General features: G+C 35.9%; 1 protein-coding gene across 2 annotated transcripts in view; it reads left to right on the forward strand.

Annotated features, from left to right (window-relative positions):
- cdkl1 (cyclin dependent kinase like 1 (CDC2 related kinase)) overlaps window positions 1-21324 on the forward strand; it is a 64078-nt gene that overhangs the window by 25457 nt on the left and 17297 nt on the right. The window contains exons 2-6 of one of the 2 annotated variants that reach the window (XM_072269318.1): window positions 5500-5621; window positions 12306-12378; window positions 13952-14042; window positions 15618-15818; window positions 19707-19789. In XM_072269318.1, coding sequence (XP_072125419.1) covers window positions 5500-5621; window positions 12306-12378; window positions 13952-14042; window positions 15618-15818; window positions 19707-19789 — 570 coding nt within the window. The remainder of the gene's footprint in view (window positions 1-5499; window positions 5622-12305; window positions 12379-13951; window positions 14043-15617; window positions 15819-19706; window positions 19790-21324) is intronic. The other variant, XM_072269326.1, reaches the window with a different exon arrangement.

Here is a 21324-nt window from a genome sequence, read left to right on the forward strand (position 1 = left end):
GACTTGATCTAGGTGGATTTGCTTTGTTTAAATATATCTTATTTTCCTAAAAGACCATAACATGTAAAGTAAGCGATATGTAAATGAGGTAGAACTTTGCTTTGTTGCATAACCTTTCCCAATTTATTGGATGTCCTGACATCATTGCCAGCGTGGTTTACTTTTTATGCACAACATCATTACCGTTTCTACTGATCATTCCCACTCCTCCCTGCCCAACAATACACTGCGCCCATGCCCTACAAATTTGCCATTTCTTTCACATACCCGGTCGCCAGAAAGATTTCTTTTGTAACTCTTGGCTTATATATTTGGGGACCTTTAAATTAGCAAAGTAGACAGAAAAGATAAAAATGCTTTTATTTTGGGTGGAGCAATCTACGTTCAATATTCTTATATACACGACAGAGTTCTTTGATGTGCATTACAATATCCATTCAAATGACCGTTTTGCCTACCGAAGGACTTTCCTTTGTAACTTTTCATCATAAGTAATATGATGCCTTTCGTTTTTGCAAAACAGCACTCTTTTCAATTTCTCATTTGGTGAAAGGACCAAGTGTTTGGAAAAATAATAGTCCACTGAATAAGCAGTATCACATTTTCAGTACAACTTATGTATATCAAATAACTAATACTTTAGCTTGTTCACTAGCAGTTCAGATTTAGTAAGCAGAAAAACAGAGAAGGTCATGAGAAATGATAGAACCGATGTTTCCAAAGGGGTACAGGAAGTACATGGATCCTTTGTGCAGGACAGATTACTTTCCACCACGAAAAACTAAACCAATATGATAGAAAACAAGCAAATAATTGATTCAAATCACAATGTTTCAGTCAGTTGCTTTGGCATTTTACAGTGTTCCCTGATCAGGTTTCTTATTCATAAATCTAAGAAGTTCCTGTCTTAAGACAGAAACTGTCTTAAATGGAAACTGAATTGGCTCCAAGCTCAATTGAGTGTTATTGGGAGTGATTAGTCAGCAAACAATCTGAGTACAAGTGGATCTTTCAGAAAAACAGTTCCTCCTGTTTATTTAAATGACAATGCTCTATCTTCGATACGTAGAATACAGAATAGTCTGTTCCTGTATTCAGGGAGGGACTGCTTCACCTTTCTTAGTAATACATGGATTTTCAGTGCACTCATCAAAAGAAAGAGGAAGTAGTTAAAAATGATTCGGCTGTGCACACTGATCTGAGGGGCAACTGCAGCAATGCACTTGGGATGAGGGACTGTCTCCAACAGCTACAACAATCTTCTTTTTGGTGAGAATTTTCTAACCAGTATAGAGTATAGATTCTCAAAGACTTTGATTCCACCCGAACTCCTTCGTGCCTAGGCTGCCATTCTGCCTCCCCTTTTCTGGAATTCAGCTCTTTTGTCTATGCCTGGGCCACATGTGTGGTGTAGTCTGGAGCACTGATGCGCTCTTTTAAGCAGTACTGCTGGAATGGGTAAGTGTGTTTAAATTGGTGCACTAAGTACATTAAGTAAAGTAAATGAAACCCAAAAGTATAAGGGCACATGATAATTTTATTATTGTTGTTATGTTCTTTGTACCCTTTCCACTCTGTTGAGTTTTTATGCAGATTCCCTTCCAAGTACCATGTGTACTGTACCTGCAATTCGATGCATATTGACAGAAAGCTACCAATTATTTATTTTATTTTATTTTATTTTTTATATTTGCAGAGTTTCTCTACTTTTCCACATCGGTTGTCAGTCTTTATGCATACTTTTTCTTTGATTCTATTCTACTGGAATTATTTGTGCTTCTGTGGTATATGTTCTTTGAAAATAAATTTACTTTGAACTTTGAAATTTGACTTTTGACCATAACTACCAAGTGACTTCTAATTAAATCATATTATTTTAATAGCATTGATTCGGCCAATCAGTGATAGAGACAATGGGGACCATTTAGTAAGCAATTGTTTAACCTGACTAATTAACAGTAAAAAATTGAGCTTAAATAAGTCCTTATGCCTCTTAGCAATTCTAACCCCCAAATAAGTAAAATAGTTAGTAATCAATCTAAATGGTGAACATCTATAAATGGGAGCCTGCATATTTAATGGAAAAGGTTCACTCTTACTAAGATTCAATTTGTAACCAGAAAAACTACTAAACTGAGCATGTAAAGATAATACTGCCGGAATGGATTTCTCAGGGTTAGAAATATATAATAATAAATCATCTGCATATAGTGATAATTTATGTATCTCATTACCATGGGTAATACCAAATATATTAGGTGAGTCACGAATAGCAATAGCTAACGGTTCCAGGGCAATATCGAATAATAATAGACTAAGAGGACAACCCTGCGTAGTACCACGGAATAACTGAAAAAAGGGAGATCTTTCATTATTGGTAAATACCGAAGCCAAAGGAGTGAGGTATATCAATTTAATCCAAGATATAAATATCGGACTAAAATTAAATTTCTCAAGTGTATTAAATAAATATGTCCATTCGACTGTATCAAAAGCTTTCTCAGCATCTAATAAATAAAAAGCATTCTGGAGTTCTAGGTAAAGAAGTATAAACGATATTCATTAATCTCCTAATATTAAAGAGTAACGATTTTTAATAAATCCAGTCTGATCAACAGAAATAATTTGAGGTAATACATTCTCCAGTCTTGTTGCCAATATTTTAGAAAAAAAGCTTAGAATCCACATTCAGCAAAGATATAGGCCTGTAAGATGCACATTCAGTAGGATCCTTGTCTTTTTTAAGAATTAGGGAAATAGAAGCTCGATAAAAAGATTGTGGTAATTTACCTATAACTACTGCATCCTTAAAGATTCTATATAACCAAGGAGAAAGTATAGTAGAGAAGGATTTAAAAAATTCTACTGTATAACCGTCTGGACCACGTACTTTACCTGAATTCATTGAAGAAATAGCATTTTTTATTTCTTCTACCGTAATAGGTACATCTAGTTTTAAACGTTCATTGGGTGGTAATTTTGGAATATTAAATTTCTTTAAAAATTGGTGCATTAAAGTGGAGTCATCAGAAAATTCTGATTGATATAAAGAAGTATAAAATTCTTGAAAGGATTTGTTTATCTCATCATGATCAACCGTCACAGTACCATCTTTCTTACGAATCTTAACAATCTGGCATTTAACCGAAGCCGATTTCAGTTAATTAGCCAGTAGTTTCCCAGTTTTTTCACCATGTATATAAAATCCCAGTTTTATCACCATGTATATAAAATTGACTCCTAGTTTTAATTAATTGATTTTCAATTAATTAATGTCACTCTGAGGTGGCTTCTTTGTCTCATATGTTCTGGTCCTTCCCTGTCTTGGAAAAATTTTGGAAAGATATTGTTGATATTATTTCAACAGTTTTGCATTTTGATTTACAACCCCATCCTATTACGGCAATTTTTGGCTTGTCAATGATGGAACATAGTTCTTTATCCTCTTCAGCCTGTTGTATGATCGCATTTGTTACATTAATGGTCAGAAGATCCATTTTATTGAATTGGAAAGAGACCAATTCCCCCTACTACATTTCAATGGTTTTCCCAAACTATATCATGTTTAAATTTAGAAAAAATGATTAATCCAATAATTAAACATACATTACAAGTATGGTTTCAATTTCGTAATTTTTTTGGTACAAACCAATTTATTTTATCGAGTCCGATTATAGCTAACCTTTTCTTTCAACCATCCCTTATAGACCAAGCTTTTGTAGTATAGAAAATGAAGGGTATATTAAGCTTCTGGGATTTATTTTTGTATAGCTGTTTTATGTCTTTTGAACAGTTATCTAATAAGTATAATTTGCCTAAATCATTTTTTTTCAGATATTTACAAATTAGGAATTTTTAAAATACTAAGCTACCTACATTTCCAACTTCATATCCATTTGATATTACAGAAAAATTTTTAGGTTTAAATCCTTATCAGAAGGGTTTAATAGCAATCATTTATGATTTGATTATGAAAATAAATTCAGGTATATCTGATAAAATTAAGACTGAATGGGAAAGGGAACTTCAATTTCATATATTTACAGAAAAATGGGAAAATAATCTTTCAATTAGTTAATCTGTCTTTATGCGCTAAACATACATTGATAAGGTGATACATAGGGCTCTTATGTCTAAAGATAAATTAGCTCGTCTATTCTCGTATTAGCCCTATTTGTGGTAAATGTCATTCCGAAGTTGCTTCTTTGACTCATATGTTCTGGCCTTGTACTTCTTTGGATAAATATTGGAAAGATATCTTTGATATTATTTCTACAGTTTTGTGTATTGATTTACAACCTCACCCCATTACTGCAATTTTTGGGTTACTGATGATTGAAGATAGTTCCTTATCCTCCTCAGCCAGTCGGATGATTGCATTTCTTACATTAATGGCTAGAAGATCTATCTTCTTGAATTGGAAAGAGGTCAATCCTCCTACTACATTTCAATGGTTTTCTCAAACTATATCTTGTTTAAATTTAGAGAAAATTAGAAGTCGCACCTCTGATCCCTTGGTTAAATTTGAAGAAACATGGAGACCATTTATTCAACATTTTCATATGATTTAGTTTGACCTTTTTCAAAACCCATTTTTTTAACTAAAAATATACAGATAGAGGAGTGGAGTTAACAACATTAATGATGGTATACGATGTGATATGTTAGCCCGACTTTAGTTTAGTTTAGTTTAGTTTTGCTTAGCATCATTTAATTTTTTTTCCTTCTTTTCTAGTTTGGGGGTTTCTTTTTTTAATTTTTTTAAATTTATTCTTTACCATGTTCAGTTGTATTTGGAGTTGGGGAGATTTAGCATACTTGTATGATTAGCAATTTGTACTTGCTAATGTTAGTTATCAATGATGTAATCCCATTCTCTGTTTATTAATATTATTATTATTATTTTATTCATAATTTTAAAATTAATAAAAAGAAAGATAGAAAAAATAAGAAGTGTCATTTTTGATCCTTCGGTTAAATTTGAAGAGACTTGAAAGCCATTTATTCAACATTTTCATACGATGTAGTTTGTCCTTTTCTGAATCCTTTTTATTGACTTAGAATATATGAATAGAGGAGCGGAGTTGACGACATTAATGAATGTATTTGATCTAATATATTGGTTCAGCCCTGTTTTGTTCTGTTTTTTGGGTCTAGTAATTTAGTTCTTTTTTCTTAGCTTTTTTTTTGTTTTTTTGGGGGTGTTTTCTTTGTGATATCCTATTTTTTATTTCTTTTTTTCTTCATGATTAATTATATCAAGAGTTTGGAAGTCTATTACACTTGTATTATTTGTAGTTTCTGTTGTATATGTTTATTACCAATAATGTAATTCCAATCTCTTTGTATCACTATTGTTATTATGTTTATGAACTTGAAAACTAACAAAAAGATTTTAAAAATTCATATCATAAAAATGATTTTAATATTTTTGAAGGATAGAATCATTAAAAGGAAGTGAATCAGGGGATAATTCTTAAAAATTGTGTTTTTTTTTAGCAACTGAAGCATGGCAATCTTGTCAACTTGATTGAAGTGTTCAGAAAGAAACGAAGACTTCATTTAGTTTTTGAGTACTGTGACCACACTGTGTTAGATGAATTGGACCAATACCCAAAAGGGTAAGTAATATTGAAAGTAATATAGACAATAGATCTTTTTTTGTCAGTAGAAACAGAACGTGGCATTTTTAGATTGAAGGTCAGGTCTTTCAATGTTTAATGTCCTGATTTTGAAATCTGTGAGCTCTAGCTTATTCTCAGCAATAACTGTAGTCACTAGATAGTCATGATTAAATTGAAAGTTGGATGCAGATGACCAGTAGATTCCGGTTAATTGGGCCATAGGATTACCATGGCAGCCGCTTACAGTATTTGGGCCAACTCTTAAAGAACAAAAATAAGGGGAGAAAATAGCCAGGATTCCCTTCATTTGTTTGGGACACTATACCACTTAATTGGCTCAGGAGAGTGTTGCAGTTTCTAACCAGCATCAGTTGCGTGTAGTTAGAGTGAACAGTTTTTAAATGTCAGTTGATCATGTTTGTGTTATGAGGCCGACGGATGACAATTCAAAAATCAGTGGTTTTTATTATTTTGTTTTTCAGTTTGATTTTAAAAGGTTTTAGACTTTTGCCAGGATGCCACAAAAAGATTTAACACTAGCCAAAAAACTACCCTAGGTGTCTGCACTGATCTTGTTCATTTACAGTCAATCAAAAGAACACAGCATTGCACACTGGACGAATTCTTCCGTCGATAACTATTGGAAACTAATACACAGTTTTATAGTACCTGTAGTAGTATTGGTAGGGTTCTAATTTGTTCTGTATTTCATTTAAATACATAATTTATTGCTCAGTTAAATGGTAGCTTTTTTTTATACCTTTTAAACTTTTTTCCATGAAACTTCGGTTATTTGTGGCAGTCACTTAATTGGGCTTAAATGCTCTGGTTTCGATAAGTCCCAATTAACCTGAATCTGCTGTTTGTTTTCAGTACAGTTTGTAGTTCTTAAGATGTTCACAATGTTATCTTTAAAGCTATTTTGTAATGAGAGCCAGATCACTTTCCTATCTTTTCTGCAAAACTTGTTTAAGACAGTTGATTTATAACAGAACTACCCAGAGCTGTCTAAATGCAAAATAAGTTTTTTTTTGTCTCAGTTAATATCTGTTGTGCAGAGTTTACTTGACAGATCTTTATATCATTCTCAGGGATGAGATTCGATAGGCTAGAATGTACTGTCTGTAGTATGTGTTGTATACCATTCAGCTAGATCTTCTAAATGGATAGTAATGGACTAAAACAAACTCAGAGTGGATCAAATTATATGTGTGTTTATTACTTGCAAGGGAAGTCTTAATCTGTATGCTCAGTCATCGGTAAATAGCTTCAATCTTGCAGTTCAAAACAGATCATTTTTACACATTTACAGAATCCAGTAATTCATCAGCTTAATGTCCTTAAAGTAATTCCATCCCTTACATTTGTCTTTAATGAGCTCATTTGACTTTGAGGCTTCTCCATCAACAGCTTTGTCCTGTTTTTTTTTTCTCTCTGCTTTTAATCATGTAATGCCAAAACACTCTCTGCTATAAATCACATACCCTTGCAAGCTTCCCATCCAAATACATCAGCAAAGCACTCTGGGATAACACAGGTTCCATTTGTCACATTACATTTTACAAAAATTGTAAATTCATAAATACTTTAGAGTTGCAGCTGTATGTCCACATATGCTTACTGTGATTATGGTTGTCATGGAAAAAAAATAATGATTTGCCTTTTAATTTACAAGTGTCAAGTTGCTGATAAGTTACCAATCCTAAATGGTGACAGTGCCTTGTGACACAATGTCGCCGTGTGGTCTGTCCAGAATGAACACTGTACATGAAACATCGGAAAAGTATTTTGAAAGCCAACCAAGCTACATCCTCAGATACTATAAGGTGTCAAAGACTTTGGTTCTGAATCAGAAACACAAAAAAAAATTTTTCTAGAAGAACATCCCTTTAGAACAGAGAAGAGGAGGAATTTCTTTAGTCCAAGGGTGGTGAATCTGTGGAATTCATTGCCACATACAGGGAGAAGGCAAGAAGAGAATGGGGTTGAGGGGGTAATAATTCAGCCATGATGTAATGGTGGAGTAGACTCAATGGACAAAATCACCTAATTCTGCTCCTGTATCTTATGGATGTATAATCTATAAAATTTAAATTAGACATTAAAAAAATGAACATTGTTACAGAATAATTCCCCAAAATCAATTTAAACAATTAAAAATATTAAAGCAATACATTATCTTTTACATAGTCTCCCTCACAGCTGTTTTACCGCTGTACCATTGAGCGCATACTCACCAACTGCATCTCAGTGTGGTATGGCAATTGTCCCGTATCGGACCGTAAAGCACTCCAGCGGGTGGTGAAAACTGCCCAGCGGATTATCGGCACCCAAATTGCCCACCATTGAGAACATCTACTATAAACGCTGCCTGGGCAGGGCGAAAAGCATTATCAAGGATGCATCTCACCCTAACCATTGAATTTTTACTCTCCTCCCATCCAATAGGTGCTACAGGAGCCTCTGCTCCTACACCAGCAGGCACAGGAAGGGCCTCTTCCCTGAGGCTGTGACCCTGCTGAACCTCACATCAGTATCAGCGCTAAGCAGTATTGCACCCATATTGTACTGTCTCAGTACTTTTATATTTGTGTGCTGTAGCACTTACTTTTTATTCACAGTTATTTTGTAAATAACACTATTCTTTGCATTTCTGGTCAGATGCTAACTGCATTTCATTGGCTTTGTATCTGTATTCGGCACAATGACAATAAAGTTTAATCTAATCTAATCTAATCTTTACTTCTTTCAAATGAATGGGTTTGCTGTTGTAGGGTCATGGACATATATTTAGGAAATCAATCACAGAGCTTAACCGGGGGGCAGGGGTTGGTGGGGGGGGGGAGGCTTGTACTAGGAAATCAATCACAGAGCTTAACCGGGAGAGCAGGGGGTGGGGGGGGGGCTTGAAGTTCTCAGCAGTTGAATGCTGACGATTCGCTGAGAAGCACACTGTTTGGGTTTGCAGCAGGTTTCTGCTGCATCAATATCTACCTGATGAATATGGGATATGATTACACTATAGTTATTAAACATCAAATGTATTAATGTATTTTGTCACATGCTGGTCTCTCTGAACAAATAAGTATTACGAATAAACTCTTCTCAGGCTTCCAGTTGGGTACAGGTATCAATTATAACCAATGTTTCAATTGAAGATGGCTACCCTTCTTGTTTTTTTTTTACTGTTTTTAATGGAGGTCGGGATTGAGGACGTGATTTTAAGTTTTTTAACTCTGTTTGGTTTCAAGTTAGCCCATTGCTTTGCTTTGCTTTTAGTTAGTTGCACGGTGTTTTTTTTGGGGGGGGGGGTTCCTTTTCTCTATTGATACATATATAAAAATTAGTATACTATTATGTTACCTTGGTACGTTATGTTTAAATTACATTGTTTGTATCATTTTTTTTGTATTCATATTTCCTGTAATTTTATTATATTCTAACAGTGTATTAATGCCTATATGGCTTACCTTTTTGTATACTTATTCAATAAAAAGATTTAAAAAGAAAGAAAGGAAAGAAGATGGCAGAGTTTGTCATCGAAACATTGGTTCTATTTGATACCTGTACCCAGTTGGAAGCCCAAACAAGTTTATTTGTCATACATGCTGGGAAAGTACTAGATCCTTTTTCAAATGAGTATTAGACAAAGATTGAAAGATTTGATTAGCTTTGTTTGTCACACATACCTCAGTACATCAAAACTCACAGTGAAGTGTGTCATTTGTGTCAAAGAGCAACAGTCTGAGGGTGTGCTGTGGGCAGCTCGCAAGTGTCACCATGTTTCCAGCGGCAGCATAGCATGCGCACAACTTACAAAACCTAATCCGTACGTCTTCGGAACTTCAAAGGAAACTGGAGCACACAAAGAAACCCACGAGGTCATGGGGAGAATGTACAAACTCCTTACAGACAGCGGTGGGATTGGAACCCTGATCTTCTGATTGTTGGCGTTACAAAGCATTACGCTGACTACTCTGCTACCAAAGCTTTATAAATTTTTTTAAATTGTAGAGATCTCATTCATGACAAGATCATGTACTGTATTTACTAAATATATAAGGACACAAATGCTGTATGGGATTAGAATTCCAAGTCCAAGAGAAGTCCAAGCAATTAAATCTCTGATTTTTGCTGCTGGCTTAAAAAATATTTGAACGTAAGTCACTGACCTATTGGCTTTCAGATTGCACTTAGCATAACTGGTTTGGAGCTATGACTTGTGAACATCTCATTGTATACAATTGTCTATTTGAAATGAAAGAAAAAAATTGGTAGGTGGTTTGTAAGGTTGTTCACCGAGCCTGGAAGTTAGGTTGCAAACATTTCATCATCAGTCATTGTAACATCGTCTGTGCACAATTGATTGTTGTTTCCGCCAAGTGCTTGCGTTTATATTGGTCCAACTAGTTGTTCTGATTGGTTGGCTGCCACGCTGGCCCGCTAGTCTCCAGTGGCCCATATCCCTAGTTATCAGTCATTATGAGTGTTGGTTCCTCATGTGCTCGTGGCTCACCTTTTGGGTCCACTCCCACAGTTGCATAGGTTCATAAATTCCATCCATTTCAAAATGCTTGTTACTAGAGTCTTCTACTGAGGATCAAGCTTCTAAGAATTCTCTTGATTTGTCAGCCAGGATTTTTGTAATTCCCCAGACAAACTTGTGACCTTCTTGGTCCTCATTGCTGAGATGAGTGACAGAGGATTTTTGTCTTCTTATGTCTAGCTGATATTCATGTAGTCTCGTGGATAGTTTTCTCCTCATCTGCCCTACATAGTGTTTGGAGCCATGTGGGCTGTTGGATCTTTGGGTCTCCAGACGAGTGTTCTGATGGTTGTGCTGGGTTTGTGTGTTACCATTATTCCTTTGGATCTCCAGACGAGTGTTGTGATGGTTGTGCTGGGTTTGTGTGCGACCATTATTCCTTTGGGTCTCCAGATGAATGTTCTGATGGTTGTGCTGGGTTTGTGTACAACCATTATTCCCTGTGCTTGGAGCAGTCTTGCAGAGGAAGCAATGCTCAGAACGACTGATAACCAGTGATACAGGCCAGCGGAGATCACTCAGTTATCCATTTGGCTGGGATGTAGCAGAAACTACTGTCCAGCGCGACTGCCAACCAATCAAAACAACGAGTTGGGACAATATAAATGCAAATACTTGGCAGAAGCAACATTCCATCACGCATGAATGATGTCACCTCAACTGGTGACTTAACATTTGCAACCTAACCTCCACTTTCGGCGAACAACCCTACAACCAAACAATTCTCTATCCTCAGCCTAAACCTGATCGTGATGGGTAAACTTGCTTAAGATTTGCAGAGCAATACAACCCAAAAGTTTATTAAGACTGAACAAATATTGCAAATAAAATATGAATACAAGCACTACAAATCACTGAACATTGGCCAGTACGAGACGTTACTAAAGATTATATGATGTATTCTCTCATTATGATAACCTCTCTACTTAAATGTCCTTAAGGTAACTTTAATGCTTAACTGTAACTTAAGCTCACAACATTTCCTCCTAATTCAAAGGGACTCATCTTCACCTTTGCTTTCCATCTCTACTGACTGCAAGTTCTCTTGTAAACTGCACTATTATTTTACATATTACTTAATCTCGTTGCTTTTAACCAATGATCACTGGAAGGCTTGTGTTCCCATGCAGATGAGATCATCAGCCTCTCTACAACTGTCAATATTTGCCTGAATCTTTCTTATTTTATAATACAAAATCATCCCCTTGATGATTTGAACTCCTGATTGTTGTGGTTCCATGAACTGGTGGAGATAGAAATATTATTCTGTTTGATGCTCTACTATTAGAGTCATAAAAAATGAGAGAAGCTTTATCATCGTTCAGTAAAGTTGGTGGAAGGGTTTATTCTTGTGGCAGTTCTGATGTTTACCACTTCCAAAGACTGCTTAGGGACCAAACTAGATTTGCTGGAACCCATGTGATTACATATGTGTTGATTTGTAAACTTTGTTGACACTAGGCCGTAGGGTTTTTAGGTGAACGCTGTGTGAACATTTCTTCAGCACTGCCTTTCAGTTTGCGGCCTCTTTGAAAAGGGCATTATAGGGCCTTGTCATTTCTCTTGTTTCTCGTGCGTGCGTGTGCAATGTTGGCGGGACGATGTCCTTTTTCATGCCTTTACAAGGTGTAGAGCGAGAGAGAGACTGTGTGGTGCGCCACTCCTCACACAGACATTTCGCAGTATTTTTCCCTTTATTTCACGAGGTCGAGTTGCGATCTCGACACTTAACCCGGCACGGATGGAAGGCGTACTCGAAGCAGCCCTGACTGGATTTGAACCCGGGAATCTTCGTTCCAGAGTCCAGAGCTGATGTCATTGCCCCACCAGCTGGCCCACCTCGTCATTTCTCATAGTATGCTGTTAGGAATTTTGGTCAATTTTATAATAGGTGCATTAAAGGAATTTCTGAATATCAGAGATCAAAGAAAAACACTGTACACTTTCTATTGTTCATCTCTCCCTGATCAATGATTTTGTTGTATTTACTGAACAGTTCAAGTGAGAAATTCTTTAAAAATTATGTTATCATTGTCCCTTTAATCTAATACTTATTTAAATGGAATATTCCCTTTAAATTTCAAATCATATATTCAAAGGAAAGTATTTAATCTAAACATTATTTACTTTCTTAGGGTACCTGATCACTTGGTGAAGAGAATCACTTGTCAAACACTTCAGGCTGTCAACTTTTGCCATAAGCATAATGTGAGTTCTCACACTCCCTGTTGTTAATGTTAAATCTTCTATTTTCCCTCCTGTAGTGGTATTCTGAGGTACTTTTGCAGTACTCATTCACTTTAACATTGTTGAAAGCTTTTAAATGGATTCAAGTTCTTCAACTGAATAAATGTTTGAAAAGATCCTACTGTATTCAATTAGACCAAATCAAAATATTAAAATAAGTTAAAATACGTTGATTTTATTTTGATTAAACTGATAGCACGTGGAATCAATGTACAACAATAATAGCCACATTACCCAGGTGTTCTATTCTAAGTGCTGTTTCATGACTTATAATGGTCATTTCTCTGGTGTTCCAAATACATGTTCTTTCTCCCACCCTCGTTCCTTTCATCAATGTGCTGCTTTCTGGAACATCCATGAACTACCAAAGTAAAATTAAAATAACCTGCTATTCAACAACTCTGAAATCCCGAAGGTTTGACACTGGCTCACTGGGGTCCTGTTTCCCACATTTTCCAAGCTCTCTTGAAATTTACATTTTTTGCTGGGAGATATATTATTCCAAGTAATATCCTTTTAAAAATGAGTTAAAATTGGGTGGGAGTATTAATGAGAATAATATAGCAACCACAGTCCCAAGCATGCAGAATTTTACTGTGTATCTAATCCATATGTCTGCTGATAACTACTTTTCATGATCCCCTGTGTTTCCAACTTACCAGACTGTCTGATATCCAGAATAGGATGAGCAGAAAATTCCACCTGCTTTTCCCTAAGACTGTCATTTCTATCTTTCACCAGCGACCCAACTTAGCTTCTGCTCAAATCTCCATTCATCCCTTTGTGACTTGCAAACTTGCAGCTCCTGGCTCCCCCTCATAATTTTACTCTCAGTAGAACTGGGGCCATTGAAATCTCAGCTCAAACTACAAGCTTGTACCAATTCTTGCTTGTCCATCACCTCTAGAAGTGCTGACCAAAACCGGTATCTGATCAGACAACAATTTGATTATAAATTGTCATTTTTTTTTAACAATCCTCCCAAGGTCTTTCCCACCATTGTGGGATTTAACTTATGAATAACAATAGTCCAGTGAAGCATGTTTGGTCATTTTGCAACATTTTGATGTTGCATAAATTCTAATTATTTATGGTGGTGCGAAGTTTGGATATATAAAAATAATTCATAAGTTTATATATCTGGCTATATTTTACTAAAGAATTTAATGTCTTTTATTAAAAGAGAGAAATGTCACTCAAAATGTAATAATGTACAATAAAATGAGAAAGTTTAGTCTTTTAGGAAAATTTATTAAGGCAATAATAATAAAAACTTATTAATGAAACCTATCAGTGTTGTATTCTGTTAGTTTAACTCAAATTTTTCATTTGGTGAAATCCTTTATCATCATTTGGATTTTAACAATGTTATCAGGGTATAATTAATGATTGGTCACAATAATGGTATTGCCATAAGAACACCAATTAAAGTCATAAAATGGTATCAAGGAATTACAGTTTAATATCTTGATGTATTACTGAGATTAATGTATTTGCATAGATTCTTTATTTGGTTATTTATTTATTTTTGCAGTGCATACATAGGGATGTTAAGCCAGAAAATATCTTAATTACAAAAGATCACGTCATTAAGCTTTGTGATTTTGGTTTTGCCAGGATTTTGAGTAAGTAAAAGTTTTTTAAAGAAAGAAGTATTTATTACTAGGCCAAATGCCAATTTATACTTGTAATGAAAATTAAGTTTATGTGAAGAAAAATCATGAAACTTGGTAACTAGTTGTACTTTGTGTGTAAAATCGAGGATAACAATTTATTTGGTATATTTCACATCTAGTTGCAAGTTGATTACAGTGACAACAGTAGCTTTGTTTTTCTAGTGTTCTTGAAGCGTTAAAAATATCCTAAGGGCCTCCAGAAATATTATCTGATGAAACTTACTGTCAATCACTTGAGAAACAATTTGGTCAAATCATTATGGAGAGGTTTTGGATGGGAATGCCATAACTTAGGGCTTGGACAAATAAAAGCATAATCATAGAGGGGGTGTTGGGGGGAGGGAAGGAAATCGTCACTGTCAACGAGATGGCAAATGATTTGACTCTTGTTACCCATTGCTTTTTTAACATTTGCAAAACAGGTGATGGTATACTCTCAGTTTGCCTAGATGAAAATATAATGGTCACTTTGCTGAAATATGTGAATGTGTGATATTATTAAAGAGAAAATATCTAATGATTTAGTTTCTCTGGTCTTTGAGCTTAACTAAAGTGGTCCAGACACTCTGTTGCTCTTATGAAATGCTTTAATTTTATCCTTGTGAAATAACCAGCTGTTATTGTTGACGTAAATTAACAAAAATTTCAATCTCTTAGATGTCTAGATTATTTTTGAAATTCATTTTTATTTACATGTAGGTGCTAAAGTGGACTGTTGACTGTTTTGCCAATAATATACCAAATTCACTAGTCAAAATATTGCATAAATATTTTCAAATGAGTTGGTGAGAAGTTTACTGTCAGAGGAAAATCAATACTGGAAACAAATCTAATATCTTACATGCTGGATTTAGTGTTTGAAAAGTCTAGGTGGAAGAAAGAAAAACAAAATCAAAACTTCTTTAAAGAAACTCACTGTCTACTTTCAAAGCTACACTATTTAGTTATATAGTGGTAATAATTAATATCACACAAAGATCCTTGTAAATTTTGCATTGAGTATTTTAAATAATGCTATAGTGTTTTTTAACAAAATGAATCATACTTCAGAAGAGTAGTGTACTCCCTAGCTCTTTAGAATTTGGAAAACTCTCATGATAATTGATAAATCTTTGTTTGTCTCTAAGGCAACAGATTAAGATTTAAAGTACATTCAGAAATTTAATTCTGTAATCTAGGATGAGGTGTGATTGGAAAACTGACCTTCGAGTTATTCTTTAAAAATAAATCTGAGTTTCTTACTGATTGTCAGGTGTGAGCTTAACAAGTGGCACTTGTCAAAGTCATTTCTGCAAATTAACTGTTCAAAAATTGTAATTGTGTTTACTTATTTTGCTAACTGCACTTTAAAAGTTAAAAAAAATTATTATAATGCATTTTGGGGAGATATTAATGATTCTAAGCCACTAAGTTGTTCTTAAAAATAACCTATCACATCCCGTTAAAAGGCCATTGAGGATTTTGTAGTCTGATGTTGTGTTTTTACAAAACATTTGCAATATTTAATCTTTGTTTATTTTGTAGCTGGTCCAGCAGATTACTATACTGATTATGTTGCTACCCGGTGGTACCGTGCTCCTGAACTGTTAGTTGGAGACACTCAGTATGGTCCTCCAGTGGATATTTGGGCAATAGGGTGTCTTTTTGCAGAATTATTATGTGGAGCCCCCTTGTGGCCAGGAAAGTCAGATGTTGATCAGCTCTATCTGATAAGAAAAACACTGGGTGAGTATTCAAAAAACTTTAAGAGTCACACTACATTCATTCAGAGTAGATTTGAATTATCATATCAGTAAAATTATCAAAGCCTTTTTCTCACAGCATGAATAAATCTGTGAAATAATTCTTTTGAAAATTTCATTGGGTTAAAGTAACTCCTTCTGCTAACTACTTTTCCAGGAAAAGAAATGCAGTGGTCTTTATTTTGATTTGTTATTTTGTCCACGAGCTATTACACATATGGCTAACCTACAACTCCTGAGCCTCATTCAGCTTCTTTTTACACTTCAAGTGCAGTTTACACTTGTGGTAAACTTATTCTTGCATGGACTTTTCCCAACTTTGTCGAACATGTATTGAGAAGCCTATGACAGCAGTGTATGATGCCTTCTTAACTCACCAGATCATAATGGGCAGAGGGGTGAGGGGACTGTATGTTCTGCTACACATTGCCTTCTGGCTTCTGCAGACAATATAAAGCACTACTCACAGTTTCAAAGGAGTATGGCTCAGAATCCAGCCAGAATGCAAAATATTTCTGCAGAATGCAGCGTCCATAAGTACAACCTGCACTCTTGTCATATGATTTGAGGGTTAATAGGCCTACATTAATTTTGTACCTGACAATCATCTCATTGAAATAAATAATAAGACATACAAACAGAATTAGGCCACTCAGTCATTCGATTCAGCTCTACTATTCAATCATGGCTGATTTATTATCCCTCTCAACCACATTATCCTGCCTTCTCCTTGTAACCTTTGACACCCTTACTAATCAAGAATCGATCAACCTCCGCTTTAAATATACTGAAATGAGTTGGCCTTCACAATCGTCTGTGGCAATAAATTTCACAGATTCACCACCACTGGCTAAAGAAATTCTTCCCTAGTGAAACCACAATGTAACATCCATTTCTCTGTGAATAACACCATCAATCCAGCAGTAACCGTAAGCTTTAATTTAAAATTTCAATAATCTTAAGATCTCAATGAATTTCACATTTCAATAGATTTTGTATTTAAAATTTAAAATGTAATTTCAATAATTTAAAAAATCAATTGTCTTAAGACTTCCTTTAAATTTAAATTTCAATGGACTGTAAAATTAAATAGCTTTTAAATTGTAAAATGTGCAGGTAAGGAGTGGGAAAATGGGAGTTGAAAAGTAAGAGCAACACATACAAGATGCGGGAGGAACTGAGCAAGTCAGGCAGTAGCCACTGAAATGAATTAAACAGTCAGTGTTTCAGGCTGAGGGCTTTCATCTGGACTGGAAAGCCGGGATAAGGAGGTCAGGGGAGGGAAAGAGGTACAAGCTAGAAGGTGATTGGTGAAGCCGGGTGGTGGGGGATAGGGGGGTGAAGTAAGAAGCCTGGAAGTGATAGGTGGAAAAGGTAAAGGACTGGAAAAGAAGGAATCTCATAGGAGAGAGTGGACCATGGGAGAAAGGGAAGGAGGAGGGAAACCAGGGAGAGGCGATAGGCAGGTGAGGAAAAGAGAAGGGGTAAGAGATGAGCCAGAATGGAGAATAGAAGAAGAGAGATGGGGGAAGAGAAAATATTACCAGAAGTTGGAGAAATCAATGTTCATTCCATCAGGTTGGAGACCACCCAGATGGAATATGTGTTGCTCCTCCAGTCTGAGAGTAGCCTCATCATGGTGATAGAGGAAGCCATGGACTGACATGTCAGAATGGAAATTAGGGTTGGAATTACAATGTTTGGCCACCAGGAAGTCCTGCTTTTTGCAGATGCTGCATGACAAAGTGAACCCAATCTACATTGCATCTCGTCTATGCAGATCGGGAGCACCAGATACAGTAAATGATCCCAACAAATTTGGAAGTGGATTCTTGCATTAACTGGAAGGACTGTTTGGGAATTGCTTTGCAACATTAGTGAGACCCAATGTAGATTAGGGACCACTTTGTCAAACACATTTGCTCCACCTGCAAAAAGCATGATTTCCTGGTGGTCTACCATTTTAATTTCTATCCCATTCCTATTCCGGCATGTCAGTCACTGCCCTCCTCTACTGCCATGGTGAAGCTACTCTCAGGAATGAGGAGCTGCACCTCATATTCAATGATTTTTCTAACTTCATACTTCTTGCTTTATCCACCCACCTGGCTTCACTGATCACTTTCTAGCCTGAACTTCTTCCCCTCCCCCTACCTTCTTATTCTGGCTTCTTCCCCCCCTCCTTTCCAATTGTAGTGAAGGGTCTTGGCCCAAAACGTCGGATGTTTATTTTTTTCCCAAGGATGCTGCCTGACCTCCAGCATTTTGTATGTGTTTCTCTGGATTTCCAGCACCTGCACAATTTGTCTTTATAGTTTAAAAGTAAGAATGAATATGAGATTTTTGCATTCACTTCTAATTATGATAAATTGCTGTGCCTTAGCTATGAAGCATTATTCCTCACTCATTAGAAAACAAACAATTTGAAATGTCACCACAAAACAAATGGCAAGTTTTCATCTGAATATCATTCCGGTCAGAGCAAAGAAAGTGCGAAACAATCACGTTAAAATTATATGTAAAATACAGAAATTTTTTTCTGCTGGCAGTAACCAAGGATACTGACAGATCAGCCAAGATGGTTTTATTTCCTAGAATATGCTTCACAATAGATCTCCGTATTCTGCTAGAAATTTAAGAAGAATATTGCAAAAGCTGGCTTGAAATTTACACACAAATAACAGAAAACCAATTAACCAAATTCCAGCTTCATCTCCCGGAAGACTAAGTCACGGGAGAAGCAATGCAGTGAAAGTTCCCCAGAATGATTCCTGGAACAGAGGGTTTGTAATTTGAGGAGCCATTAAGTAGACTTGATCAATGTGTTCTTGAATTTAGATGAATTAGAGGCAATTTAATTGAATCCTATAAAATTCTCAAGGGGCTTTGCAGGGTAAATGTAAAGATAATGTTCCTCTCAGCTATGGTGTCAAGAACAAGGGATAAAAATAGAAAGTTAAGGGGTGGGCAATTCAGGGCTGAGAATCAAATAAATACCTAAACACAGACCACAGTGATTGTTTGAAATTCCTGACCTAAAAGGACTGGAGCTCAGGTTCAATGCATAGGGAGCATTAGACATGGAGGGAACCAAGGGATATGGAGCTAACACAGGAAATTGTACAGAAGTAAGATCGAATTGAATGTTAACACAGACACAAGATGCTGAAAGGCAACTCTTGCTTCTATTTCCTACATCTGTATAGTGTTCGTATGTTATGTTATACCTTCCCTTTCTATAATTCTATAATATATATGTATTCCTGACCAACTTCAATTCTGTTTGAATTTACAGTAAAAGTGCGTAATTAATTTTTTTTCTTTGTAATTATTTGTATAAGAATTTACAAAAGGATATGAAACTAAAGTTAGAATATGGTACTTTCCAAATGAAACTTTGGGTTCCATGTCACCTGTTCAATTTTCATTCTTTAATCATAGATAATTGACTAGTTGATCTGTCATGGTAGGCCGTAGAACTTCAATATGATATCACAGATGCATTATACTATACAAGATAAATACATTATCCTGTTGTTAGTGTATGTACAATACCTGCCAGTTTAAGGCTCAAGGTGTAATTGTACTACATTCTTGAATTGCATGCTTGGATTGAACGCAAGTCATATTGGTTGCATTTTACCCTAATTCTGATTATTAAGAATACATGGACTGAGTGCATCTAGAGTTCAATTAATATATCAACACATGACTGGAAATTGGACTTCTTAACCAGTTTCACCTTACAGTTAAGCATTGACTACTGTGATTATTTGCACTATTCCGTGTGACTTCAGGCATCCACTGAAATAGGGTGTTGAATATACTTAATATAAATTTAATAATTACTTTTGCATTTTATTTACCACAGGTGATTTGATTCCAAGGCATCAACAAGTCTTTAGTTCAAACCAGTTCTTCAATGGAGTGAGCATACCAGTGCCAGATAATTTGGTATAGCATTGTATAAATTTGATAAAGTACACTGGAGAAATGTAACATTTAATAGGAATTGGTATGTCATAGTTTGATTGATGGAGTCTGAGTTCTTGATTCATTACCGTAGAACTCAAGCCCTCACTAATTAAGGTATTTTCTGCCTGCCTAATCTCAGGAATCATTTAAGTGGTAATCAGGTTTATTATCACCAGCATGTGACGTGAAATTTGTTAACTTAGCAGCAGCAGATCAATGCAATACATAATGTAGAAAAAAAGTAATAATAATAAAAAATAATAATAAATGAAATAAAAAAATAAATCAATCAATCAATTACAGTATACATATATTGAATAGATTTAAAAAACATGCAAAAAAACAGAAATACTGGAAATTTTAAAAAAGTGAGGTAGTGTCCAAGGGTTCAATGTCCATTTAGGAATTGGATGGCAGAGGGGAAGAAGCTGTTCCTGAATCGCTGAGTGTGTGCCTTCAGGCTTCTGTACCTCCTACCTGGTGGTAAGTGAAAAAAAGGCATGCCCTGGGTACTGGAGATCCTTAATAATGGACACTGCCTTTCTGAGACACCGCTCCCTAAAGGTGTCTTGGGCACTTTGTTGGCTTGTACCCAAGATGGAGCTGACTAGATTTACAACCCTCTGCAGCTTCTTTCAGTCCTGTGCAGTAGCCCCCCGCCCCCCCCAATACCAGACAGTGATGCAGCCTGTCAGAATGCTCTCCACGGTACAACTATAGAAGTTCTTGAGTGTATTTGTTGACATGCCAAATCTCTTCAAACTCCTAATAAAGTATAGCCGCTGTCTTGCCTTCTTTATAACTACATCGATATGTTGGGACCAGGTTAGATCCTCAGAGATCTTGACACCTAGGAACTTGAAACTGCTCACTCTCTCCACTTCTGATCCCTCTATGAGGATTGGTATGTGTTCCTTCGTCTTACCCTTCCTGAAGTCCACAATCAGCTCTTTCGTCTTACTGACATTGAGTGCCAGGTTGTTGCTGCAGCACCATTCCACTTGTTGGCATTTCTCACTCCTGTACGCCCTCTCGTCACCACCTGAGATTCTACCAGCAATGGTTGTATCATCTGCAAATTTATAGATGGTATTTGAGCTAAGCCTAGCTACACAGTCATATGTATACAGAGAGTAGAGCAGTGGGCTAAGCACACACCCCTGAGGTACACCGGTGTTGATCATCAGCGAGAGGGATGGACACAGGGATCCAGCATAGAGTTTAAATTGCATTTTATTGTTTTCTTCTTCCTGGAAGCTCTGTAAGGCAGCAGATTGTACACGATGTATGATTATTCACAATTGACCAGAAACTCAATTGAATGGGGGAAATAGGGTTTAACTTGGAGTTGCAGGTTGCAGGGGGATAAGAACCAGAGTGCCAGAACAGTTAGTGGAGGCAGATTCTGGTAAGAACTCAGACAAAAAGTTGAGCATGATGTGACTAGTATCTTGAGCAGCGTACATTTCAATGTGATAAGTATCGTAGGACAGAAAGATAATAGTGCAGGAGAT

This window comes from Mobula birostris, chromosome 1 (assembly GCF_030028105.1).
Source record: "Mobula birostris isolate sMobBir1 chromosome 1, sMobBir1.hap1, whole genome shotgun sequence".
Classification (NCBI taxonomy): Eukaryota; Metazoa; Chordata; class Chondrichthyes; order Myliobatiformes; family Myliobatidae; genus Mobula; species Mobula birostris.